The 27865-nt window shown below is 41.6% G+C and overlaps 1 protein-coding gene across 1 annotated transcript; it reads right to left on the bottom strand.

The window, feature by feature from the left end:
* Positions 1-70: 70 nt before the first annotated feature.
* Positions 71-27403, bottom strand: ANKDD1B (ankyrin repeat and death domain containing 1B). The gene is made up of 15 exons (XM_030470879.1): positions 27236-27403; positions 23518-23621; positions 21342-21440; positions 19747-19845; positions 19549-19653; positions 17678-17776; positions 15977-16075; positions 14067-14165; positions 13063-13161; positions 11377-11475; positions 7443-7541; positions 4653-4748; positions 1996-2194; positions 1151-1282; positions 71-824 (listed from the first exon to the last, which is right to left on the bottom strand). Exons 1-15 carry the CDS (start codon positions 27309-27311, stop codon positions 766-768), a joined length of 1563 nt encoding a protein of 520 aa, XP_030326739.1. The 5' UTR covers positions 27312-27403; the 3' UTR covers positions 71-765.
* Positions 27404-27865: the final 462 nt, after the last annotated feature.

The raw sequence follows: 27865 nt of genomic DNA, 5'->3' as shown, positions 1-27865 counted from the left end.
GTAATGAGGAAACCTTTAAACATTTTCAGCAAGACACTACCAAGTCTTAATTCAAGACATGAACAAGAAATAGGTAAATAATTGCTAGATGTATTAAATATAAAATGTTCTTTTTTGAGTATGTATTCAAGGTTATGCCATGATAGGCCAGCCACACATGGTTTTAAATAAGATATTTTTGTGTATTTTCACTACATAAATCAACTGCTGAAGAAGGAAGACTTGTCCTAATCATAGCACTATTTAAACAAGAGAAAAGCCCTCTTGTGACAGGAACACTATAATCCTAGCAAGACTTTATATAAACCTAAATCCCAAATGAGGCCAGGTGCCAACCTATTTCTGGAAGTGTTGATTTATACATATAATTTTCACTTATTAAATTGAATTTTATTCAGATAGAAAACATCTCATTTACATTTCATGTCAAACACAAAATAGCTTAATTTGCACTTCCAGTACAGAATTAGTGTATCAATGTTAAGCCAGGTGTAGAAACTGGGGGGGAGACAGAGGAGTGCAGTTTTTGCTTATCAGTATAGTAATACATTGCCAGCCATTCACTCTTTAATTCTTTGAATCATTGTATAGCAGGCTTATGAGAGAACTAACCAATATTTCAGGAGTGCAAGTTCTTCTAGCTTGGAAAAAGTCATACAACTTCAAAATAGGTTTTTGTTTCCAGAAAAGATACTATCTGTATTTGGAAGTCACTTTCCACCTGGCATGTAAGTCCATCAGATACGCCATGTTTTACTGATGAACTCATGAAACAGCACATTTTGTCGTGTCCATGCCAGTGCTACTTGCAGCTCTGATGTTCTCTGTAAAGTAAGAGGAGAAAACGCTTGGTTGACATGCTCTGCTTTTCACAGGGTCAAACTAACCTACCTAAGGAACAGCCAATCCATCTGCTTGCAGGACAAAGGAGGGAAGCAAAGTTTACACATCTTTCTCTTCCCTTAGAAATCACAAGTCTTGCTTAAATGCTCTTCCTAAAGGAATGTCAGCCCCCAGCAAGGGCACAGTGGAAGGAAGGAAGACTGTCCCACAGCTCTGCCACAGCTACACCTTCCCAGCAGCAGCAGGCGCCTCTGCACTGCACTGCAGCCTGGCAGAGGACAGTGTAAGGTGGTCTCTAACAGCTTACCAGCTAAAGGCTGAAATCCTGCTTCCACCAGATCTTCGTATATGTGCTTGACAGGATTCTGACGAGCCAGCAGCATACCATGTAACCAGATGAGCAACATTCTATTTCCATGTTCCTTGTAACTTTTTTTCCCTATGCAATACACAAAGCATTTGTCTGTTCCGTATGCTAGAAACAGGATATTTTGTGCTTTTGTACTTTCAGAGTTCCAACAGGTTTTTAAACCTACTCATTTAACTATTTCTCGCCTGAAAGCAAAATGAAGACTGAGGCTTACAAAGTTTAAAAAGCAAACAAACAAATTATAGTTTTATTCTAAGACTACTGTAAAGGGAGGAAAAAGCTAATACATCTTAATATGATTTTTTCTTTCATTTTTCCTCTATGTATGAAATATACTGTGGAGGAATAGTAAGCAAGTACAACGCATGCTGTAAAAGTATGGCTTTCCAGCACTTGAGAGGCCTGAAACAAAAAAGTGCTGTTTCATGGCAGCTGTCAAGACAGCTGTGTGAACAAGGTCTTCACTTGTCACGAGGTTCCTCGGGTCCTCACTTGCAGCATGACCTGCAAGACCCTTCCATACCACTCACTGTTCCTGGTTTTGATTTCCAAAGATGAAGGTTCCTTCAGGCCAAGAGGGAGAACAGATGTGGCCTGTACTGCTGCAGCACCGCTACCCAGGAACCAGGGACAAGGCTTGTACCCACTCACTGCTCTTATTCATGATTTGAATAAGAGCAGTATGGCCAGTGTGTATCTGATACTCACGTAGTTTAAAAAGTCATTCTGCCTTGTGGTTTTTATAGCTTACATATTATGTCTAGCGATTCAGATATTGTTACCTGTCCATTGTTCTTCAATAGCTCTAATTTGTTCACCCGTGAACTTCCAGAACAGGGCCAGTTTTTTCCATTCCTGGGGGTTTAACTGGTTATATGCTAGATTCCAAAGGGAGGAACGGATCTGCTTGGTCTGTGTACTGTGATCTTGCTTGAAGGACAAGCTGAAGTCTGACCTGTCATCACTATGAACTAGATGTTCCTGAAGAAGAAAGCAGATGATAAATGTTGTAATGAAGCTGGGAACTTTGCTTAGCGATCAGTGAACGCTATGTCCTGTACAGCCACATGTAGCTGCTGACAAGTGATTTGTTCAGTGCAGGTAAAGGAGCCGTATTTGGCTAGTTGAGCTTTTTAGAAGATGCGTCAGCACGGATGATGATATTACAGTCTGAGTAATATAATGGAAACAAATCCTTCCTATGTCTATTGCTATGTCATATTAAGTTAAATGCAAAATGAACTACTTCCTTTCTTTGGCACTTGATAACACTATACCAAGTAACAGCAAGTACCATGCCGGTACTGCTGTGCTCATTTGCTCTGTCTACTTTGTATGCCACGTTTTGAACATGGCTGGGTTTCAAGCGCAGCTTTCTCTTTTTTCTTGCTTCACGAAGTGTTGACCTCTCCCTGAGAAGAGGCTAGGCACTATCAGCATGGTGCTGCTCAGGCTGTTCCGCCTCTGCCCATCAGCTCAGCTTGCCTGAAGCGGGGACTACCAGGTCATTTGGTGGCAGCATGAGCTGTCATTTGGTATAGTGTGTGGAGCCCCATTCAGCAAAGTGTCCAAGCACCAGTAAGCACATGTGGATTGAACCTGTATCTAGTTTTACTGCCAGCATAAGCAAAATTAGAAACCAAAACCACAAGCACCCTCCAAATGAAAAGTGATGTTGCTACTATATGCATGATACAGGAGTAATGGGGTTGCTTCATGTTTGGACACCTCTGCAAAAGCAACATTTAAAATCTAGCAGTGATTTCAGCCTTAGCTGAGCAGTGCCCACGGGAAGGTCTCATTCCTAGTGTAGGTAAGCTCAAACTACTTTTGTATTTCTTTTTGTTTATGTGCTAGTCTTGTTTCAAATCAGCCTCCAAAGTGAAAAATGTCTTCAGGAAGTTGGTACGGGATTACAAAGCAGATACTAAGCAAAAAGGAAATGGCAGCATGCCACATTTTAAAGTGCTAAGCATAAAATATTCTGTTCCAGATTAAATTCAGAAAAATAAAACAGGGTTTTTTCCTAACCTTATGAGAGTCTTGCAAGAAAAAATACTCTTAATTCAGTAACCAAGCTTTGTCATGTATGTTTGATTCCATTTTTCTACTGCAAACTTTATTGCATGCTTCCTGATACATGCACAGTGAGGTTCAAGACACTCTACCAGACAGCTTCAGGCTCTCCCTGGTTCAGTGTTTCTCTTCTGAGGTTTAGAAAAACAAAACCAACAAAAAACCTACAGGCAAACAAATAGAAAAAAGGGCAAATGGAGAGAACAAGGCACTCCCACACATTAGTATCATGTGCACTTCCTCACTGCAACGTGACATTTCCTTTTGTAACTAATGCCTTGTCACAGATGGTAAGGCAGCTCAATGTAACAAAAAGTTCTCAAAATAATGGTTCAAAACGCTCTAGTTTCTTATATGGTAAAGCCACCTGAGCAACATCATATTCCATAACTGTAAGATCTAAGCAGCTCCCAAAGGCTGTGCTTGTAGTAATGGGATACAGACACTTTTGTTTCTATTCCTAACATCTGTGGAGCTCTTGAGGAAGACCATCTGCTTAAATATCTTCTTTTCTCCTCAGGCAATTCAGTAAACAATGCTAAGAGTTAGGAGCATTAAGGGCTCACTGCAGTCAGACTTGTCATGTCTTCTTTGGCAACAGATTACTTCTAATTCCCCCTTTAAGCCAAAAGAAACAGTAATGCACCTGACAACTCCAGCTGAACTGGTGCAAATCAAATATGCAGAACACAGAGAGTTCATGGAGGTGTTTTTCATTATAATTAATCTAGATCTGTGATTTACCAGTGCAATGCCCTGTAACATGAAGTATCACGGATTTTGGACATGTAGGGAGGAAGTGGGGTGGTAAAAATGGCTAATTCATGTGCCAGCACTCGGGCAGGATCCATATGCTTATATCACCCAAGTATGGGAGGCACTTGGCTAACCTGGTACAACAAACACTCACTGGCAGTGAGCAAGAGTGATAATGAAGTTAGATATTTGTGTGGCAGCTCAGCAGCGAAGCACAAGAGCTGGCAGTCAAGTGAATTCCTTTCGCTAGTCCTTTTGCCCTGGTTTGCTAGCTCTGGTGCTCACAGATTTACTTTGCTTGACATATAGATAAATTGTGTTAGCATCTTCTTTCTTGCAGGTTTTAGGGTGGATGCTACAGGAGATGCCTTTTACTGCCTCACCAGGACCTGTCTGCGAACAAACAGTGTATCTGAGAGAGCTTAGGGATTTTAAACTGTATTGTGTCAAAACTATGACATGAAGTCCACATAAACCAATTTATCAAGGCTGGAAGCTTATCTTGCAGCTTGCCAAAAGGAACCACCTCAGGCAAAAAGCACTTCAGGATCAGAATCGGCTGTACTCCTTTAGTGTTCTCCTCAGTGTAATGAAAAGCATCTCTTACCTGTTTCATGGCATAATACCTTTCTGCTTTAATGATCATATCTACAATGAGGGCATGATTGCTCCTGGATGCCACAGCTAGTGCAGTTTTTCCATGCTGAAAGCAGAAACAGTGAATCAGAATGTTATCTCTTATACATGAAGATAAGCATATGATAGAAGAAACAGGAGGTTTGTTTACAGAGCCATTCCCCTTCTTCTCAAGAAAATGTATTTCTACAGTTTTATGGCTTCAGCGTAGCTACAATCAAAGTTTTGTGCTTTGCAGGATCCGTATCCCCCAGCCCAGAGTGGTCAATTTTTTCCAGCATTGAACTACCCCCACAGAGTTTCTGTTGAGGTACAGCTGCTCTCAGAAACATCCTGCACTCAGACTGCTGCGTACTTCATACCAGCTTGTGGCTTCCCAATCACTGCTTCCAAGTGCCTGCTGCAAGCCCAGGCGCCCACAGGCTGAGAAACACTACACGTAGAGTCTATTCCCACTTTATGGTTAAGGCATTTCAGATGGGTAGGCTGGCAAGGTTGGAAACCTCCAACTTTCAGGGCAAACGTGTCTTGTTTCAGATGGTAAGAGAAACTGGGTCACAGAATAGAAAGAGAGTGGGGGAATTCCTTTCTTGTGACTACTGAAGTGAGGACACTGAATGTTTCAGCAAACAGATGTTTTACAAGTACTACAGGCAGCCAAAGGAATTAAAAGCCATTGCTTTAATTCTAGCTGCAGAGGACTGCAACTGCCCACTTCTCTCTGCAATTGTCTATTTTCAGGCAATTTGCATTAGTGGAACTGCCTCAGATTTAAGCATTCAGGTTATTCTCCCCACATCAAGTGATAAGCGTTCTGGAAAATTAGACCTAAAAGAAGCCAAGCCCTTAATTAAAAGGTTCAGTAATTAAATTATAAGGCATTTCAACTTTCCAGCTATTACGAAGTTCCCTTTTGAGTTCTAGCTCCAGACTTTGCTCGAGATCATTCTAATTAGCCTGTTTTTAGAAAAGTATCACATTGGAAGCCAAGGAATTTACATTTCATAAAGTTTTTATAGCATAGACATACTTTGTATGTGAAGAGTCCAGAGACCACAAGAGCTCCTTGGGCCCCAGCCCTGGAAAGGTGCTCTGCACTTCGCAGGGAGGTGAAGGGGGTGGAAAGAGGGGTTGTTTCTGGCCTCCTGTGCTAGTGCAGGCACTGCTGGCATCCTGCTGCACATGTGGCACAGCAGTCTTGCACACCAGATTGTGCGCACAAGTCTCTGCACTACCAATGGCAACCAACAACCATTATCTCTGCAGATGGGAGGGAGGAAGGAAGAGCTCCCAGGGGAGCATTTCTTTAGCCATAACAGCTTGTGACTCATGCAGACGTATGACACGCTCTGGAGACCTGAGGACTGTTGCTGCCAGGGCATGCAGGCCAGGAATGCAACCAAAGCTGGCTCTCCTTTTCCTGCCTACTGTTTAGTGAGGATGGGAACATTTTTAGCACCTTGGCAACAATTCGGCTCAAAGAGACCTGAACTTTCAAATGTTCCCAGCAGTGGCATGTCCTCAGGGGTCATCCAGCAAACAGGCAAGGGTCAAGCTACTCCTAGAAATAAAACCAGTGCAGAAAGGTGACAGAACTCGTGCTGGCTCAGAACCGTGTTCTCATGACATGCCCTGAACAATGTCAACTTGCTGTAATACTGGGGCACTACCCAGCCCAAAGGCTTGCAGGTGCTTAAGGTCAAAACAGGCAGTAAGAAGTAACTTTCGCTGCCTATCTTTGGAATACGACTAGGTGGAAACAAATTTTCCCATGGCAAAGGCACTAACTAAAGTGGACAAGATTTCATTCGGGGTTAGCCCATATGAGAACTGCAGCTCTCCAGCTAGTGTAGGCACGACTCTGAGTGGGAAGGCTTAACAATTAAGACATAACAGTTAGGCATAACTGTCAAGGCTTAACAATGCAGCATCTTACCTCAGACTCTCAAAACACATCAACCATGTCATTTGCACTTAGGGCCTTGAGCCTCATGTGATGATCCTAGCCCATAAAGCTTCCCTCCTCATCAGGACAGTTTTGTGCATGAAAATTACTTTTTTAAATTACTGAAGAGCTAGATTTTGCTCATGATAAACACCAAATCTGTAAATCCAGTTATACAGAAAATCAGTATAGTGGTAACAGAATAAAAAGGGGAAGCTCAGTCTTGCAGAATTTGGCAGAATTTGTAAAAGCTGGATTTGGTACTTTGTCCTTTCAAAAGCACTTCCGCAGAGGCTCTTTGCTTTGGCACTTCTTCCAGCCATTGCCATTCTTGCCTAAGTCTTTCCAGGCTGAACATCAGCAAGAGCATCTAAGCACCCGCTTGAGCAGACCTGGGATGTCTTCTCAAGGACACAGCACCATCCAGATGGCCTGGAATGGTAAAGGGAATCTTGCCATTACTGCAGTTAGAAGCTGGCAGTACCTGTGCCTCTCCCGGCAATGAACGCTGTGGGCACACAGTTACAACAGCCACAGGCTGTTTTCCACTCCATAAGCCTAGTGCTTTTTTCCAGCAGAGGTCTTTGGCAGCAGGGTGTATCCATCAAACTAGGAAGCTTGGAAGCCTCTTCACTAAAACCATTTCAGATCTCTGCAAGCTGCATAAGGCAATATAAAAAGGAGACTTCCTTTGTAACAACAGCTTTACCTAGGAAAGACGACTGCCAACAAGTGCTTTCTGCATCTCTGAGAAGAAGGTTGTAACGCAAAACATAAAATCACATACTCCTTGCATGTGTGGGGAATGCAATCTACCTTATCCACAGCCCTGAGATCGCAGCCTGCCTTCAGCAGCACTTCCACCAGCTCCACGTTGCCAAGATCAGCTGCCAGATGTAGAGGGGTTTCCTGCCTCTGCAATTAATGACACCAAATAAATACAATAAGCCAAATTCCCTCTTAGAGTGCTCATAATCTGAATCTGAAGAAGATTCACAACATGAGATGGCGTTGGAAAGAAAACACTGAACAGAATGAAATAATTTCACTTCTGAATTATCTACCTGCCAGTTTTGTTCCAGACAAATAAGACAGCATCTGGGATCTCTGCAGGAAAACCAGGCAGGAGTTCCAGCTGGCTCAGGAAAAAGTCACTGTCATACCCCTGTAATGTACTGTAATTTAACAAGCTCTCTCTCTTCCCTCTTAAAATGAGGTGTTTTGGACAGAGTGCTTCATGCAGCTGCCAACCCCCACCCATACTATCCTCTTGACTAACCTCTTCCCAGCTGAAATTAATGCAAAGACAACTGGACATCCACCATTTTTAACACTACAACAGGGTTTGTTAGCCAGTACTACTACAAAATGACGATATGTAGCAGATGCCTAACAGCTCCACAATGGGTTCAGTGAACCTTAAACCACACACATGCCCCCAAAAAAAGGAGAAAAAAAAGAAAGAAAGGATTAAACAAGACCACATGATTAACAAGAATGCAGAAATATAGAAAGGGGCATTCAGCTTCAAGTCTAATCTTCAGGTCTGAAATGAGGGTTGTGTAGTCACTACCCAGTTGCATTCACCCAAAGTTATTTATCCTTCTGCAGAATATTAGAATAAGAAATTCCAGACATCTGCGGGTGTAATGCAGCAGCAAATAAGATATATTGCCATTTGTGGAAGCCCTGTGTATCTTCGGACATGTCCCATAACATGTTTCATGTGACACAGCATCCTTTTAAGTTGAAGGTTTTGTGCCTGCGCTTCTCTGATGTTGCAAGTCCACATTCTGCAGAACTGATAACTTTTTTGGTCTTTAAATCTTCAGTTAAAGTTTGCAGAGTCAAACACCAAGACCTTACACACCAAGAAACACCAGCCTCAGGGTTCCACCTTGGAGTCTCTCATCAGCTCTTTTGGGAATACACACTGTGACCGCATGACCTCATAAATTTCCCCCAACAATACATCCTACTTTCTTTGCTGCAGTAATTTAGAGATATGCGTGTAGCTAACGTATGTAACTTCAGACATGCTAGGGACAAAGCATGGAACATTTCTGTGTTCAAGAACAAAACTCTCTATTTCATGTGGCAGAAGAGCTTATTGTCACACTTGACTCCAGTCATGAATTACAGCCTCTGTCTGCTATTAAAATGTGTACAAATTAATCTTTAGCAATGAAATGATCAACAGGAAGAGGCAAACTACAGATTTCGCAAAGACTAGTCCTTGTTACTATTGTGGGGAGCATCCCCACATGACACGTGGGAGTCCAGGGTGCGTTTCCCCAGCAGGGAACCACAGTGCCCAATGTGGGACTTGAGAGACCTGGTGGGACAGTCTTTCCACAGCTGAGGTGTAGGGTTGATGGGGAGGAGGAAGAGAGATTCACTTTGAAGGGTCACAGCTGGCAGGCTGGTCTGTACACAGCTAGTGCCTCAGTGTCTGCCCAGTCCATTGTGGCCAGGACACCAGTGTACAACATCCACGACCTCTGTACAAACTTCTGCCACTGGCCATGAGCCCTGGATATCATCCAGATCTTTGGAGGCCTGGTTGTTGGCCAGGTTGCTGTAAACCACCTGCACCACCATTAACTCCCTCAGATACTGGATACCTTCTTTTGTGGTAGTCTACTTGCCTTGCTGGTTTACAATACCTTCTTTGAGGAGCCACCTTGCATTTGTGCTCAGAAAGAGCCATCTCCAGAGACTTGCAGGTGACTGCCTCTCTTCCGATCCCTTTGTTAATCCTGTAGTCCCTAAAGATGGACCCCAGCTGCTGGGCTTCCCTACTTCCAAACACTGGAGCAAAGAGGTAGCAATAGACTCACCCTGCTGATGGGTGAATACTTGCTGCCTATCATCTCATAGGTCTCCAGGGAAGGGGACCAGGTAGTTTCTGCCTCTTTTGTCATTCCTGCCTTTTTCTTCTCCTGTCCTGCAGCAGGCCAGGCTGCCTCTTCTAGTTCTTCCCCTTCCCATCCCTCAGCAGGAGCTGCTGTTTCTCTTACTAACCAAGTCGACATCTGCTTCCACCATTTCTTCTTGAATACAAGAGCAACTATTTGAAGGCTGGATCTCTGGTTAAGATACTGTGTATGCCCTCAGATTGAGTGACCTCCAGTGTCTGTATGGGTGGCTTCAGAGTAGGTGACCTTCTCAGTGTCCCTTTGTGTGCTCCTTGATCAGGCGACCCTCCTTTTCTTTTGAGGGCCCTGGGTGGCAGCTCAGTAGGCATGGGGCAGGCCCCAACAGAGCATTAGAAGTCATTGTGTTTCAATGGGACACATAAGGCTCCCCTCCGCCAAATAGTGTACCAATTACCTGCGACTACATTCCTGTTCCACTATGAAATCCCAAGCTGTTGAAGGTGACAACAGTCTCAGGCACCTGCTCAACTCCTTCCACACACCCTGACACACTAGGCTTGACTGCCTCTGGGCACATTCCTGTGTGCCATTCCCAGTTAGTTAAACAACTAATGAACAGTATGAACAATAGTCAAAATCAGGCTCACAACACACACTAGTATGAACAGTCTGATTACACAAGGATATTCAGCGAACTGAGTAGCCACTACGAGAAGGTGGGAGAGACCTGTCCTGGAGGAGAAGAAGGGGTAGGTGCCATTCATTCCTCTCTCCACAAAGCATCTCTCCAAGGAGAGAAGGGGGAAGGTGTAATTGCTGATTATCTCCAAGAGAAGGTTCTCTGAGTACCTGTACAGCAGCAGCAAAAGGCAAAAAAATACTAGATTAGGCTCAAGGCCAGTGCTTTTATCATGGATTTCCTGGGAAAAGCCAAAGTGATACACAACACAGCAAAAGCTGAAAATGGTCATTAACAACTATAGGAGGTTTTGTACAGCAAAAAAGGCATCAAGCAAGCCAGGACCAAAGTATATACATCAGCATCACACAGCCTTCCACACAGGAGGGTACCCAGCACCTGAGGGGATCAGCAGTGGTCTACAGTGAACTGGCCAACAGCCAGCTAGGCCTCCAAAGACCACTGGCACCAAGCAGAAACAAAATTATCCTGGTAAAAGTGGAGAAAACAGGTGCCGGTGTCCCTGGGTGGGCTCAAACCACAAACTTTCAGTTAGCATCCAAATGCACTAACCGATTCCACCACACACCTGTGACCTCATCAGTCAGTGTGAGGTTGTGTTGTGTGGAGCAGCTCTGGCCATCTGCCGGTTGTGTCCCCTCCGAACCTCTTGCCCGACCCCAGCCAACTCCCAGGGGGAAGCAGAGTGCGAAACAGAGAAGGCCTTGATGCTGTGCAAGCACAGTTCAGTAACAGCTGAAACACTCTGCCTTACCAGCACTGCTTTGGTCACAAATCTGAAACACAGCACACTATGGGTTGCTATTAAAAAAATTAACTCCATCCCAGTCAAGTGACCCTCTGTACTGGTTTTCTATCTGAGATCAATACCCTTGAGACATTTCTGTCGTTTATTACACATGAATTGTAACACTTGAATAATAAATTAACCCAAATATTTTTTGAGTATATAGCATTTTGCTATCCTTATCTTGCAGAAACAATACTAGCACAGCATGTACCAGTGACTAATACAAACGCACACACGCAAAAAGATAAGGAGGGAACTGCCTCTTCCTTCCTATTTTTTTGTACCCTGAGCTCATGAGGAAAAAAAAATATATATTTCAAGCAAAATCCACATAATCTCCTTGTTAGCAGTGAAGTTACATTAATTCCCAGCTTTTCTTACGTGATTCAAGGAGTTTATATCATGATTGACATCCAAGAGGCTTTTTACTACTGGTAGATGATTACTGATGACTGCTAAATGGAGAGGGGAATTCTTCTGCTGCGAAGGGAAAATAATAAACTATTATACTTGGTACATTATTAGATGTCCATTTAAACAAGAAAGAGGTTTTTGTTAAAATCCACCCTTTGGAAAGGCAATATGCTCTAGCAGAGGTTCTAGAATGCAGAAAACACACCTTGAGGTGTGGAGTTAAGCCAAACATGGTAGCCAGCTCCTGCAACACTTCAGCAGTGGGTAAACAAACAGTAACCAAGGAACCTGGGAATGTTGAGTGCACGGGCTGAGTATCAGTGTGTCACCACTGGGGAACACAGCAAGGCACTCCTCTGATGTATTCATACCTTGGATATACTGCTACCCTTGGCTGACAATAGAGAGCTAAGGACAATATTTCTGTTCCCTCAGAAAAGTGGGTTTGCCCTCCGTTGAATAGGTTGGAGGCAGATTAATTCTCTGTTGGGTAAACAGATGTCAAAAACTACTTTCTGGGAATAAACTCTTGTCACATACTGCTGCTGGAAATATTCTTCATATGAAACTGACTTCATATGAAACTTTGTATTTATACAAAGCAAATTATAGCTAGAAAGAAATTAATTTGGTTTTACTTTCTTTGAGAGATTATTATTAGAATAACCGGGGCACAGATACACCACCAGTCACAATCCAGCCATTAGATGGGCAAGATCACTTTGTATGCTGAACCTGTGAGTTGTCAGTTTCTTGTTAAACACAGCTAAAGAATAATCCCATACCAGCGTCATTGATGGGTGCCAGACACCAGTTCATTAGTGTCTTTATAAACCACAACCATTTCTTCAGGGCTATGGAAAAATAAAGCAAGCTCTTATGCAATGCTGCACTGGAAATGTTTCCAAAATGTAAGTTACAATTTTACGAGTTGCTTCTGCTACAGAAAGCTGAAGAGAACAGACAGCACAACAACTATCTCATCTTCAAATTGCAAGCACATCATAAATTGTTCTTCCTTGATAACATTACACAACAGGCCAGTGATCGTGGCATAAGTCACAAAGCCCAGGTGCTATTTTCATCCTGTACTGTAGAAGCAGAAATTAATTTCCTATACACAGAAAATCTCAGATGTAACAAAAACTGTAACATCTAAATTGAGACAAGATTTTAATACTAGAAATACTTCTTCCCTTTTAAACTGCTAAGAATAGTGGTAGATTTTGAAGGTAAATGCTTTGAGTGTAGAGGGCGAAAGCACTGAAGTGTTTGTTTACCTTGTATTTACCTTCATTCTAAATCAGTTACAAGTGTTAACTCTGCTCATGGCACACAGGGAGGCCTGCATTACTGCTGCTTAGTTCAAGCAGGGTACTTCACTTGTCTTCTCTTAATGTCTGGTCCTTGGCTTAGCCTGGCCACCTCTACACTGCACTGCACCAGTCTGCCCAGGCGCTCGCTGGGTTTGTGCAACAGGACCTTGTCTTTTTTGGTCCATACATATTGCTAACCAACATCCATAAACCACATAACATGTATAGTAAAAATGTTAAGGAACTAGTCAATCTCCTTCAGTCATCTAAATTCCGAAGGAAGGTCATAAAAGACAGGACAGGCTGAACAACAGAATAGTTAGTGATATACACTCACCTCAGGTTTAGGAACCAAGTCAATATTCTTACCAATAAGAAAAGTAACCAAGGATAGATGTCCATTCTGAATTGCAATCTCCAAAGCACTGCTATTGTTCTGAAACAAATGGTATAGACAGCAAAAACTTATGTTTTTGTTGCTGGAAAAACAGTTCTAAAGAGAGCTATCAATATAGGAAAATCTTTCATTTAAATTTGTGTTATAATTCCCTTTCCCCAAAAAACTCCCTTTGACAAAATGAAGTAAACCGAAGTGGATTGGTGGCTGTTAGCATGATGGTGGTTTTGTAAATACTGAAGGAACTTCCCACTTTTATTATAACACAACAAACGTGCTAAAACCAACAGTATTCTATAGTCCTTTTTAATCTCTTTTAAGAAACTGATGAGTCAGCATTGCCAGCTATCCTGTGTCATGGACAATGACAATGCCAGCATGTCTCCTCATCTGTTACTTCAGTTTGACCTTTAACAAGCAACTACAGTGACATTAACAAACTTTAAAAAATAAACCAGTAGAAAATTTTCAGTTAATTCTGCTAAGACAAACAAGCTCTCAGTCTGCTGGAATCATAACCTTCTCGCAGCAGGCAAGCTAACACCATTCAACAGATGTAAGCTGGACTAAAGTCCAGGAACCAGATGTGGAGAACAGGTTTGCCACCAGCTCAGTCCTATATGCTGCCAAAAAGGAGGATTTTCAATTACCCTAGCTGGTTACATTTCCTAGTCATGTGTTGTACTATTGGACGTACAGTAAATAAAAGATCTCCACTTCAGTACTCCATCAAATAAACCTATGCTATATTTCTTCCACATCAGTTGTATTCTGTTAGCACTCTCTACATCCCCAATTCTATTTTATTAATTATTTTTTTACTATTTCATAAAAATAAGCAGAGCAAATATACTGTTAGCACACACAGAATAGAGAAGAGAAGGTCCTTCCCACAGGCCAGGATGTCCCAGTACCTGTGTGCTGGTGGGATACTGTGTACATACTTGAGTTAGAACATTGATGTCACTCCCTGCTTCCAGCAAGAGCTCAGCACATTTTTCATGACCTCCTTCAACAGACAAGTAAAATGGAGTTTCTCCGTTCTAAACCAATAGAGAGAAAATATCTGTTCCAATTTAAGACACCTGAGTGTAAGGCTATGACACAAAACAGGTTAGCTCAATAAGACTCATCCAGCTCAAGAGAAAAGAGGTGATCATCACACAAGAACACAACCTGAAGGCTCCTAAATTAACTCTTAAATGAAATGGGAACTCACCAATACTTAAGTGGCAGATGATATTTATGAGGGCAGATGTACAGTAAGGTTTATGATACAGACAGCTATTTCATAAATATTAATCACACTCTTATGAAAGAAGATTGCAAGCAACAAGCACAGAAACAAAGACAGCAGGTAGCAATTTCTGCTGTTCAACTCCAGGCAATGCTGTTAGCACACTAGCACATATCATCAGGACCAATTTCCATCACTCCAATGCCACGGATTTCTGATGAATTCCCAACTCTAGTGCTAGTTATAAGGTGCACTTTTAGCAGAAATAATCCTGTTGCATATATATTTCAAATCTTCTCACTCTGAAAGAGTCTCCAAGTCTCCATAGTAAGTCTCTAAAATAAGTTATATCAGCTGCACAATGATCTAATCCCTACTTCTCAGCTCCTAAAACACATAAAGCTTTACTGAAAGTTACTCTGGTGTTTCAGCATTCACAGAAGCATCAATAAATCCTGATTCTTCTTTGCTTAAACTCCTGCCACTGTTATTCTGGTAAACTTCATACAGTGGTTTACTCATGGACCAGAACATCTCCAGCTGGACAGGAAGGTCACGCCACTAGACACGACAAGGGAGGGATACAAACAGTAGAAGTTTGAGTGCAGAAGCAACATTGTTGGACAAGGCTTGGAAACACCAGGGCTTCACATTTCAAAGGGATTCCTGTCCCTCAGAGCTTGCATAGCTGGAAATAACAGACAGGTTGGATAAGAGAGAAACCATTGATCCATGAATCTGTTGCTGATTAAGCAAGAGGAGGGCCCTGCGCAGGAGTGGGAATTCATTTCGTGAGCTGGGCCAGCAGAACAGACTATCAACTATGTGGCACGTTCCTGCAGTGGGCATGCCAGCCACAACAAAATGAATTAACTTGCCTAGTTCATTCCAGCTGCCCCACAGAAGAAACAGAAGACACGAGGACTCTGCAAAGGAGGAAAGCTGAGCTGAGTAGTTAGCGTGCATTTCTCTCCTTCACCCCTACTTTAAGCCTCAAAAATTAAGTTCATGAGTGCATCAGATCAGGGATACAATTTTCACAGCTACCGTGCAACTTATGAATGTGCTGGCTGAGCTGAGCTCACCAGCACTGACAGAAAAGCTCATCAGGAAAGAAAAAGTGGGGAGGCAGTGTCTGCTGCCAGTTCTGTGCAATCAACTGAGATCAGATGATCAACGTACAAACCTGAGACCTCTTTGCCAAGGTGTCTGTGATGGTATGTGCTGGGTGTGCACAATGAACTGCCTCAGCGAATAGCCTGAGAAGCACCAGAGATGGTAAAAGGAATGGGATTACATGGCCAGAAATGTTGGAGGACAGGAAGCAAGGTGGAGGTTAGGCCTTCCGCTGTTTCTTTCTACCAGTAGTTATGCAAGGGCATATGAGATGGAGGGGAGGCCACTGTGTGAGGAACAAAAGACAGAGGAAGAGCCAGTAAAGGAGTTAACGGAGCTGGATTTATTGAAGGAGGTACAATAAAACAGGATGCAAAGGTACTAGAAAAGCAGCAGAACTAATGAAGTCTACTCAGTGCAATATTTATTTCTTTAAAATTTTATTTAGTTGATCTTTCAAATCTCTAACTTTATGTATTTCAGTAAATTCTGTGCCCTTACCTCATTGAGGTCATTTATTTCCCCCCACTGTTCGAGCAGAATTCCTACAACTTCATCGTGACCATTTTTGGCTGCTAGATGCAATGCTGTGTTTCCCTCCTTGAAATTAAAACATCAGACAGTATATTGTGAAACAAAAATGAAGCCAAAAGAATGAAGTTAAAACATCAAGTAAAAGCAACACAAAGCCTTTGGTTTTTTGCATACATTTCTCTTCTACACACAAGGAGAAGTATGTTCCAAGATCGAGACTAAAATGAAAGGGGCCTTTTCATGTGTATGTAGACATGACCCTGCTGACGTAGCTGGTTGTCTCATATTGTGAAAACTGTAGTGTATGACCACCGAAAAGACCTAAAATTCTACCTCCTAAAGAATTAATCAGAAGAAAACTTTGGGTACCAGGTTCTACAATGATGGGGATAACACGAAGCCCTCAAGATCACTGATTTAAAGATTAACGGCCAAAAACTAGGTAAGCATATAGAAACTTCTAGTGACTTTGATGCCAACATCACAATCTTCAATCTCCTTCACCATCAATATAATTTCTCACTAGCTAATTAAGAAAAAAAACCCACACACCAGCAAACAAATAAAAATAAAGAGCAAGTTCAGGAAGAGCATTAGGGTTTGAGCTAAAAGACCATGCTGAAACAAGAAAGAGTATCAAACTGGCTAAAAACTCCCTGAAGCTGGAATTTAGACTAACCCTAACCCTCAGAGAAATTAGAGTCCAGAACAGCTTTTCATTCACAGCACTGAGGGGAGGCGGGGGGAAGCTGGGGGGAAAGGAAGTCCTTTTTAGTAATTATGGATACAGTGTGATTGCTTTTAGGAGATGAATTTCTGTCCTGGCTTCTTAACTACTTACTCTATAGGATCATAGCATTTGCCTCCCATGGTTGCTGTTTATACCTTCAGCCTGCTAGATGTCTGGAACAACACTGTCTTCTAACATCTACTGATAAACTCCTTAGCATGTAGAGCTCTGGGTTACACTGCAGCTTTTAAACTATTACCAGAATACCAAAAAACCCACCATCTCTTCTTGGGTGCTTACTTATATGGTTCTATAAATGCAGCGTCTGTCCATTTCACAATTTTTAGTGTCTTTATCCTTGCAATGTCTCAGCTGCAGAGAAATACCAACTTGCGCATTCTACGTATATCGAGTGAGGAAACTTTGAAAGACATTTAGATACCTTAAAATTCAGTTTCAGAAGCAAACTCAATCAGATTGAAGTGTTAACGCACTTCTGAAAAATCCTCATGGGTGTTTATTTGCATCTTGACATATTTAAACAACTTGGAAAAATTAGTCATGTGGGATTTAGCAGTGACACAAAGACACAGTCAAGCAGAGTGAAAAACAGGAACATGATCTCCCAGTAGAGAAGCTAACACCTTAATCACCAGACTTTCCCACTTCTCCCAACAAACAGCATATGCTGGTCTTACTTTACATGAATTACTAATGTGTATGGAAAAGTCTCCTGGCAGTAAGACCAGAAGTCCCACTGCCTTCCCTTAATTACTGAAGAATCATCATGTTACCTGTTCGTTGGTCCAATGAATATCATTACCAGCACATCTGTATAGTTTATCTACAATACTTGGTTGCATAATAACTACACTGAAACAAAGTAATCTTTCATAAGCACATGTTCAGTTGTACTTCTGTGAAAAAGAAACCTTTACCTTATCTTTTTCAGATGTAAACAGCTTCAGAGTAATCAAATTGTTTATCATGTCAACATGGCCTTTTTCAGATGCCAGAAGGAATGGCTTTTTACCTTTCTAGAAAACAAAGAAACACTGTTATTGAAAGTAAAAATACTTTGCTTCCAGATACTAGATATATGGCATGCATATGTGTATTCTGCATAACAAATTATATATGATCAAGTAGATTTAAAAAAGTAGATATACACAAGAGTAAGAATTAAAAAAATTTGCAATATTTAGTGTAAAAAACCAGATTACAAATCTTGCATACACTGAAGAAAATATTTGAAAATTGTTCATAAATGGTAACAAGGTAGAAAATGTGCTCAAAATATTTAATTATTCTCAATATGAAAATATTTATCAGAAGACATGTGTCATTAAAAGTCTGAGGATGCTCAGAAACAGGCAGTAAAGAAGCTGGAAGATTCATTTCCATGCCATAACATGATCTGAATTCTTCAAGCACAGACCAGAACAGTCATATCTCAGATGTTTTATCCAGGAGCCTGAATTTAGTGCTGTACATTGTGGGGTTTTTTTAGTGCTGCTTAAACTAACAAAAATTTTTCCAGCTGTTTACAGCTCAACTGCAGAAAGTTATCTTGACACAAAACCATGCCACTGGTCAGACAGTGAGGTCATCTAATCAAACAGCTAGATGGCTTCACCACCTGGTAGTGGCCTATATCAAATGTCCCAGAAAAAAAAAAAAATGCAAGCAACTAATAGATAATTATGAAATAACCTCAACATAAAGAAGATTCTTCCTCACCTTTCTTTTCCCAAGGCCTAAGCCACAAAGATTTCTTTTGTTAAATTAACTCTGTGCCTTGTCTAGTGTGGAAAAAATCCAGAATTTTGCATGACTGCGTCAACACAATTCAAGTCTTTAAAAAAAATACAGGGAACCTTTGTTCTGTTGTCGAGAGATCCTACAAGAATAAACTTCCTCATGTAAAGATAAAATACCCTACTTAGCTAAGTAAACCTTCAAAGTGAGACCACTACGCTGTGGGAAGGAAAAATCAAAACACAGCAAACCTTATGAAGACAATGCCCTGGCACTGTTACAAAGCTGGTGCACCTCTTTTGGATGGCTGCACATAGTTTTATGTTCTGTGTTGGTGAAATATGCCCATGTTGGCCATAACTGGCAGGTTTTGGTAAGGACAGGGGGCTGCAAGGGTGAATTGTGTGGGAGGAGGTCAGAGACTGCCCTATGCTGGTTACAGCCGTGTCCAGATGGGTCCACAAGGGACAAAACTGACCCCGTATTAACCATGTGTCAGCACTCATGCCATCAGAGAAGCGCATGATACCTCGGTGAAAACGTGTTTAAGAAAGGCTGGTCACTGCTGCAGGGAGAATGCACAAGGGAAGATACAGGAGAGGACATCAGAGGATGCAAAAGAGGAGACTCAGGAGAAGGTACACCCACGGGGTGACTGCAGCCCATGAAAGAACCCTTTCTACAACAGTGGAAAAGAGTAAGAAGCAAAGACTGAAAAAATAGGAAACCACTGTGGACAGACCCCAACCTCCTCTGCTTTCCACCACCTCGCGGATAGGACTGAGTGTCCCATGCAGTGAAAGCAAGAGCAGCGGGGCAAGAGAGGTGTCTGGAGTTCAGCTGAGAGAGCCAAAAAGGGAGGAAAAGTGTTTGCCCTAAGTGCTTGTCTGGCTGTTTGTCTTACTTGTTTCTCAATACCCAAATCAATAATTAAATGTTTATATAGCTGGCAGTAAATTAAAATTCATTGAAATTCCCAAAGTTAAGATTGTTTTGTCCACAACAGATGCTTCAGGACATCTAGAAATAAACAAAAAGAAACATACTGTACCCCATCAGGCTTGTTCAAGTCATTCAGATGGAGATCTTGGAGAACATAATCAACTATTTTAACACTGTTGTTCTGAGCTGCAAAGTGCAGTACATTCATTCCTTCCTGAAAAACCATAAGCAACTCTGTAAGAACAAGTCTGATTTTTTTCCCAGCATAAACATGTTTAGAGTTGGTAAAAATTTGTAATCAACAAACCTCATTCTTAGCCTTTTGATCAGCTCCTGCTTTAACTAATTTTCGCATTATATCCAGATTTCCAGTCCAAGCTGCAAGATGAATCACTGTCAGGCCGTGCTTCAAATAAAATGATACAGGCAGAAATTACCTCCAAAATACCTCGTGACGGATTTCTTTAAATTTTTTTTCTTAATTCAGTATATAAGTGGGTTCTGCTCTGGAGGCTCTTAGAAAATCAGTATTAACACCTGGCAGTGCGAGTGGGATTCATTTCACTTACATTAAGCTAAATGTCATGCATCAAGACCTAGCTAAACGTTCAGGCTGCCCCTCTTCTTAACAAAAGGTCTTCCAGGAAATGACTGATCCCATTTTGTGATGGAGGAATTAAATACTACCTGGAAATGATTTTCTCTTCCCAGAAACCACGTAGTTAGCACTGGCTGCAGTGGATGACATTTCAGGTATTATATGTAATGACTGTCTTTCCATGAGTCACCATAATTTGCTAGTTAGCTCTGTTTTTTTAAGTTTCCTTGTCTTTCAAATTCTCTAAAAAGTTATTTTTCTACAGAAAAGAAAAAAAAAAGTAACTCCGTTGTTAACTTTTTAGAGCCAAAAGGAATAGAGATAAGGAACTTCCAGACAGTGTCTCCCATCTTGGCCACAGACATCTCTAGCTTCTCCACATCTCTTCCTCAATTTGTGTGTACTGTGTTCAGGTGCAGCAGCATAAATCATGGCTCACTGTGCTATGTGCTGTGTAAACACAAGACACTCTCTATTCCATCATAAAAATACCTGGTCTAAGAGATGAGGTCAAAGGAATATAAACATAGCAAGAGGGAGCAAGGCACTTCCTTAGCAGTTATAACCTTTACCCAGTTTCTCCTCTGTAAATGAGGAATAAAAAGGCTGACTTCCATCTCTAATGGAGAACAGGAACAGTTTTTATGCTTGTTGGTATAACACTTTGGAAAGCAGGATGCTTGCCATGACAGGGACAGGGGGAAAATGTAAATGATTCATCTATTTTCATTACTCAGTTCACTGGAAAACTCCTAGTTTGAATAGCCTGTTCCTTAATAACATACCATACATTTGGTTCTACTATCTGAATAAATCTTGCACTGTGGATCACCATCTGGCCCAACCAAATCAGCCATACACTGCTAAACTCTTAATGTCTTGGAGGCTGCAGCGTAGCTGATGGTTTTGCATTAAGCTACTCACATAAAAATGGAGGGGAAGAACACAAGGAGTTACTTTCTGAGCTCCTAGCCATCCCCAAAGCTGATTTTTACTTTCAGTGATTGCTTTCATATAAAGTGGCCAATGATTAATACACAACTACCACAGATCGTACATTTGCACAAGTGACTTCAACCACTCTTGCGCTCACTCAAGTATGCAGCGTAGCCAAACCTCTGGGCAATGCATTTTATCTCTGACAGTATTTTGCCTTATAAACATGTGCAGTCTTAAGACAAAATTAAGCATTTACAACAAGCACTTAATTTTGTAAAATAGGGAGCATGAGGCAAATATCTACTTTTACTTTTCCCCTAAGGTGTTCCTACATTGTGTGAATCAAAACATGCAAACCAGCTTACCTGATCTGCCATGTCAAGTCTAGCTTTGTGATGGAGAAGAAAATCCACCACTGATACATGACTTCTTGCAACAGCAAAATGGAATGCAGTGCGCTTCAGCTGAAATAAGCAAAGCTTTGGTTGTCAGGTCCATAATACAGCTCTTTTCATAGTGCAGGTGATCAGGATTTCTGAATTCTCTGATTAACAAATGTACTTGTTAATACATATATGTTCACATATTTCTCTTTCAACAGCTATACTTAGTCTTTATCTGCATTTTTGTTGCCTTGGATGGAATTGAGGCATTGATCTTAAACATTTCTTGTAAAACCAGAATGATTTAGTTACTTTACATAGCACCATCCCTTCCTGAAATGTCAAAATGTGATTAAGTAATCATATCCTGCCTAGAGGAGATGCATGCTGTACAAAAGCATCCATGTTTACTATTTTATTATATGATGTGATTTGAAAAGCTGAGGGCTAGATTTACACAATTAGATTTGCTTTTGGTATCTTCCTTGCTTTTGATTATCTCTCTGCAATGCATGACGAGATTGCTCCCCTACTTGGTATTAGTCACCTTGCCAGGCTGAGTCATTATGTATGTAAATGAAAGCTTCCAGTTGCCAACAGCGAGTCATTTTACACAGGTGAATAGGTTCAGTGCTTCTAAGGAACACTTGATTAATTTTCCTTTAAAGTAATTAATGGTGTGAATTTAAAAAGGATTGGTTAAATTGCATTAAACTTTAGTGGAAAGAGTTTTGCTTCCAGGTAAAGTTAACATAATTGGGTTTAACGTAATTCACTGAAGAGTTTACATACAAGGATTTAGAACTGATTTAAACAGTTAACTTTAAAAGTAAGTTTGGGTTTGTCCTCTTGAGCATCTATGCAGACCAGCTGACTTATCCATGAATAAGTTTAAGTTTACAGCTGTATGCATTAAAATCATACAAAGGTGGGATTTATGACATGCATTTATGCCAGAAAAAGCCTCTTGCCTCTAGAAATAGTTCTATCAACAAAACTCACCTTTTGGCAGCCTTGCTTATTTGCCTTGGCAGTGCAGGGGCAGGAATGATCAACACGAACAAAAGAAAAGTTTGGCCGGTATAAGCTACGTCCCCACTAGGAGAATCAATCAACGCTCAACACCCATGCAGCTATGTTAGTAAATCTCTTGTACTATTGGTCTGATTTTAGAATGACAGAGTAAAGACTCAAACTGCTGGGCTGGAAAAGTATTCAGTTTAATTTCCTGAGTTATGGAAAGCAATAAAGAAGAAAGAACTTTTTTTAAAGTGACTTTTTAGAGTACTACGTAATTGATGGGAACACTCTCATTGTTCAAGAGAAGTTTACTGAGAAGAAATTTTTTTCTCCCTCTATCCTCTAAACAAACCAAGCAATGCACCTGTGCTACTTCCTCAATTCTCCAGTGGGAAAATATGCACACGGGCATGGGAAGTAAGGTTTTTCAGAACCAATGATTAAGTAACACTTGATGTTCATGGGTAGATGATTTATACATAGCCACCGAGGGCAAACTGTTCTCCGCAACTCCCAGATTGATATCATGACCGCTCCATTGCTGTAGAACTACCTCTCCTGTGGAACACAGCACTACATTTTGTTACTGTGAAGTATACATCCTCATATATTAGGCCTAGAGCTGATATCAGCACAAGAAATGCATTTTAATCTGTCTACGGTAAATCTGAACTCTGATCTCAGCCTGGGGCCAGAGGGTATGGTAGAATGCTTCTGTGGTTCCTTACAAACTGAATGGAACACTTCACACTTGAAATTTGTAATGCTAGCAGCATAAATTCATTCTCAAAGTGACTGTGAGGTTAAGTCCTCTTGCTCTGAAAAACGGGGAACTCAAGAAATTAGAACACAGAGTAAATAGTAAAGCAGAAACCACAATTCAGAAGTCCTTAGTTCCTAAATCTTTAGTTCCTTAGTTCCTGTGACGGACAGACTAGTGATTAAAGACCTGTGAGCTACACTGCACAAGTCCTACTGAACATGCTGGACGCATGAAATATTTCTTAATGAGGTCCTAGTGGGGACTCCTGCAGCCTCAGCACCTTGCAGTTGACAAGGCTAGCATGCTGTCATTCCACCATGCAACGCCAAGAAGTCATATTACAGATCTGTGATCTGTCAGATGCTTCATACTCACAGTATCTACAGCATTTATATTAACATTCTTTTCAAACAGCTTTTCCATAGTTTCCAAATTGTTCATTTTAGCAGCATATTGAAATTCTCTCTCATCTGGCAATACTGTGGAAAAACATGATGAAAAATTTGTATTATTGAAAAAATAGCCATAACCAACATAAGAAATTATGATACCGTTACTTTCTCTTATTTGTCCTGATTACATATGTTATGAGAATCATTTGCTTCTCATCATAGAGGTGTTCCAGGATCACATTTTTCTCCTCTAGAGACATCTGGCTGATGTTTCTAGTTCCAACTTCTAAGTGCAAACAGAGGTAGACTTTTCACAGCATGGATTACTATTATTTGCACTGCTCACAGGAACAGGAGTTAATTCATGAAGCTCTGCCATCTAAATGGGTCCCAAAATATTTTACTGGCATAGCAGCAAACAGTACAAACTGAAGCATTTATTTCCTATTCTTGGAAAAGTTGCTCTGTTTGAAAACAGAACACACCGTCAAAACACATAAAAATGTCAAACAGTAACCAGATGGTATAACCCCACTGAAGGAAAAAAAAACTCCCGACCCCCAAAAAACAACAAACAAATCAGGAGTTTCACGGGGGGTGGGAAGAGGGTGTAGGGGAAGATATATGCACTTGAACTCAAAATTTGGCCATACTGTGGAATTTACTATTAAATTGGGACCTTCCTTTTATGTCTAAACCCAAAAATGAGTATCTGTTTGGTCAACTGAAGTAGCCGCAGCATGCACTTAGATTCATAATACTCAGTAACTTTGGAAAATAAAATTCCAATGTCTAATAACTGGTTTAGCTGACTTAGAGGTCAGATTATGTCTCATGTTCCTACCTTAGCATTTAATGAAACATTTAGAATAAATTAGTGTAGCAAAATGTTAGTAGATATTTTTAATTTCCTAGGATATGACACTTTAAAAGTTAATTGCTTAGATATCTTCTATCTAGATGATTTTGGCCTGAAAGCCACTGTGTCCAATAATATCACCAAAGAGGACAGTGATCTCTGTTGAGCTAGAAACTGCAGCAATTATCTGTTCCTTAGCGGCCACTCATGAAAGTTCATCCTACTGCATTATGTCTAAGTTTGTTAATGCCTAGTGAGAATAGAGCTTGAAGCATTATAATTGCAGAGCATACTAAAGAAAATCAGTATGGCATTCACTTAATGGCATTCTACATGATTATTATCTCAGTGGGAATAATTGCAGTTGTACTATACAAAATGAGCTAGAAATTAAACTGTACATTTGCAGAACTGTTTCCAGTTTTCCTATAACATTATCCAAGCACCTGTAGTGACAGAAGCATCCTCCCAAAATCCTCTGGAAATCACAGAATACACTACAGGGGGGCCTGTGATAAGGAGAGTGGCTGACAGCAACATCAGCATCATGAACAGGGATCTTTGCAGAATAAATGTCTCACTTGTCGTGAAACAAGTGTGTTTTCATAGTCTGCAGCCTAAAGAAGTATCCAGCAGAGCTTTCACTACCTTGATTTCAAACACCGGTAAAACAATGGTTGCAGGGTATCATGGTCAAAGGAATTTTGTGGCAAACATGTAAATACAAAATGCAGGGCACCAATTAGCTGCAGTTAGGCCACATTCATTCCTACTGGCTGCTGATGAGCACTCATACATGTATCTTACATGAGGATGCAAAGATAAATGCTGTTGCATCTAAGGACAACCTGGTCTAGTGGAAGGTGTCCCTGCCCATGGGCAAGGGGATTGGAACCCGATGATCTTAAGGTCCTTTCCAACCCTAACTATTCTATAATTCAGGAACAACAGTTTACTTGCACTGTCCTCAAGAAACAAGAGAGAATTATATTTCTTTACTGTATCTACATTGGTCGGGACATTTTTTTTTGTAGTTCTGACAAAGAATTAATAACTGATCTTTTCTCTTCCGTCCAGAAGTCACGAATTGGCCAAATGCTGTTAAAAAAAGGCCTTTTGCTCTGGGTGTTTTTTCTTAATACATCTTAACTCGGGCGTTAAGAACAGTGGCAATCCAGACACACTATGGCACTGACTTGCTGTACAACCTTTTGCTGCTCTTGAAAAATGATTTTTTCATAAATGAAATTACAGGAGTATAGAGCTCTTGGACTACAGATTCCTGGAAGCTTTCTATCCAAGCTGGGGTCTCCATGAGTTGGCAGTCCTTGCATTATTAGAAATCACTCTATTTTCAAGGAACAGCAGCAACTGATTATGTATTTGTGGCTGTCAGTCTTTTGGGGGGTTATTTTCTTTGGCTTCATATAAAATGTCTGGCTTACTGCCCCACAGGTTATATTGTAACTATATAATTAGAAATTAGATTCAATTTTTCTTTTGAGCTAATAAAGTAATAATTTTCACTTCAGTTCCTTTGTAGAGGGTCCTGTCCGCGGCAAATTGAACATCCCAACATCTCTCCTCTCTTGGAAGGGCAAGGAAGTAAAAAGATGCAGAAAAGTAAATGACTTTGTTGACGTGAAAACAGAAAGTCTTCTTCACCAGAAACTCAAGCTCTGAGGTACCTTCAATTTTTCTTTCCTCATATTTACATCTTATTTTAGTGGCCTTAATCTGTTTTTCAGTAATAACACAAGTAAGGATGACTTCCCACAAAGTAAAAGAGCGCACCAGAGGTTTCAATACTCATCGACAATGGCAATTTTTCCACCTCCCTACTCCTGCTCCTTCTTTAATTTCCTGTTGTGGTCATTCACAAGATGAAATCTGTCATTGTCTCAAAAAGCGCATGCTAAAAAACCAGGAATTTGAATTGGCTGAAGAGTTCCAAGGAGAAAAAATACAAAAACACTAACAATATTCAGACTCAAACAACAAAAAAAATATTTTTTACTCTATTATTTCCAAAAATGTAATCAAATACTTAATAGTTTGGTAATATTTTCTTCTGCATTTTCTTGTTACTGGAAATAAAATGACCAGGGCAAAGCATGTATTTTGTTAAGTCACAAGAGTCATTTTCTAGAATAACTGTTTCCAATTTGAAGAAGTAATGGGAAAAACTACCTGCGGAGTCCAACTGTACTTTTCACTTGTTTCTTTTCTGTCTGCCCTCTGCGCCAGCCTGGAATCAGGAAGCACGGCCCCGGAGGACGGCTCCCGGCTGTCACGCTGTGCTCACAGGACAGGCCCGCGGCAGGGCTGAACAATTACCGCTCAGTTTGCACAAATAACGTGTTTTCAGTAATTGCAGCCCACGGCAGAGAGGGCTGTTCTTTCACAAACCGGTTTGCACGCTGAATCCTCACCGGGAGTTGTGCTGCTGAGTGCAAGGAGGCCACCAGACTGACTGAATCCCGTGTGCCCCCCAAAACAGAGGTGTGCTGTGCAGCTGCTGGCAGTGCTCAGCCCCAGGGACGTGGCTAATGCCAGCGACCCTCCTCGGACCGCTGCAGGGCTGCAGGTAAAGCAGGCTGTTGGGCAGTTCACCTTTCCCATGGAAAGCAGAGGTGCCAAACCCCAGATCCTGATCCCACATCCACACATCCTCACTGATGTCTTCTCCTATATATAAAGAAGCTCACGTTTAATCTCTTCCTTCCCCCCCAACCCCTTTTGTTCCATGGTTAAGGCAGAAGGTGGCTCGGGTGGGCCTCCCCTCCTGGCACCCTGACAGGACAGAGCAGGGCTGCCTCGCCTCCAACCCCCGCGCACTCACGGCCGTCATGGATGGCTGCCGCAGCTCCCTGCGTGGCGTCCTTCCCGGCGCGGAGCAGGTGGCTCAGCCCCTTCATCGCTGCCCTCGGCTACTCGTCCTCCTCCCTCAAAGGAAGGTGCCCAGGACGGGTGCTGAGGGACGGGCCCTGCGCTGGCCCCGACAGACCGGTTCTTGGGGCCCAGGTGTTGAGCGGAGCGCAGGCACGCAGGCCCAGCACACCGTGCGGGCACGCCTGCAGCAGCACCCGGCAGTGGGACGCAGTACGCGGGGAGGGAGAGGTGCCGAGCAGGGTTAGGAGTTCTTTTTAAAAGAAACCAGGCACTAGATACACAGGATTTCTTGACATGGATTGCACTAGATGACCTTTGAAGGTCCCTTTCAACCCAAACTATTCTATGATTCTATTCAGCCTGGAGAAGACTTGACTCCTAGGAGACCTTACTGCAACCTTTCAATACTTAAAAGGGCCAAGAAGTGCACTCACAAGATAAAAGGGTAATCCTCTTTATTGCTTAAGTGATTCCCAAATCATCACACAAACGAGGCAGTTTTGAAAAGCAATGCCGCAAGTACACAGGTACAGACACACAGAGATATCACAGCTCACACAGGAGCCCCAGAAGGAGGTGG

The sequence above is a fragment of the Strigops habroptila genome, chromosome Z (assembly GCF_004027225.2).
Source record: "Strigops habroptila isolate Jane chromosome Z, bStrHab1.2.pri, whole genome shotgun sequence".
NCBI lineage: Eukaryota > Metazoa > Chordata > Aves > Psittaciformes > Psittacidae > Strigops > Strigops habroptila.
The sequence above is the reverse complement of the archived record's forward strand: the minus strand, read 5'-3'. Positions and strand labels throughout refer to the sequence as shown.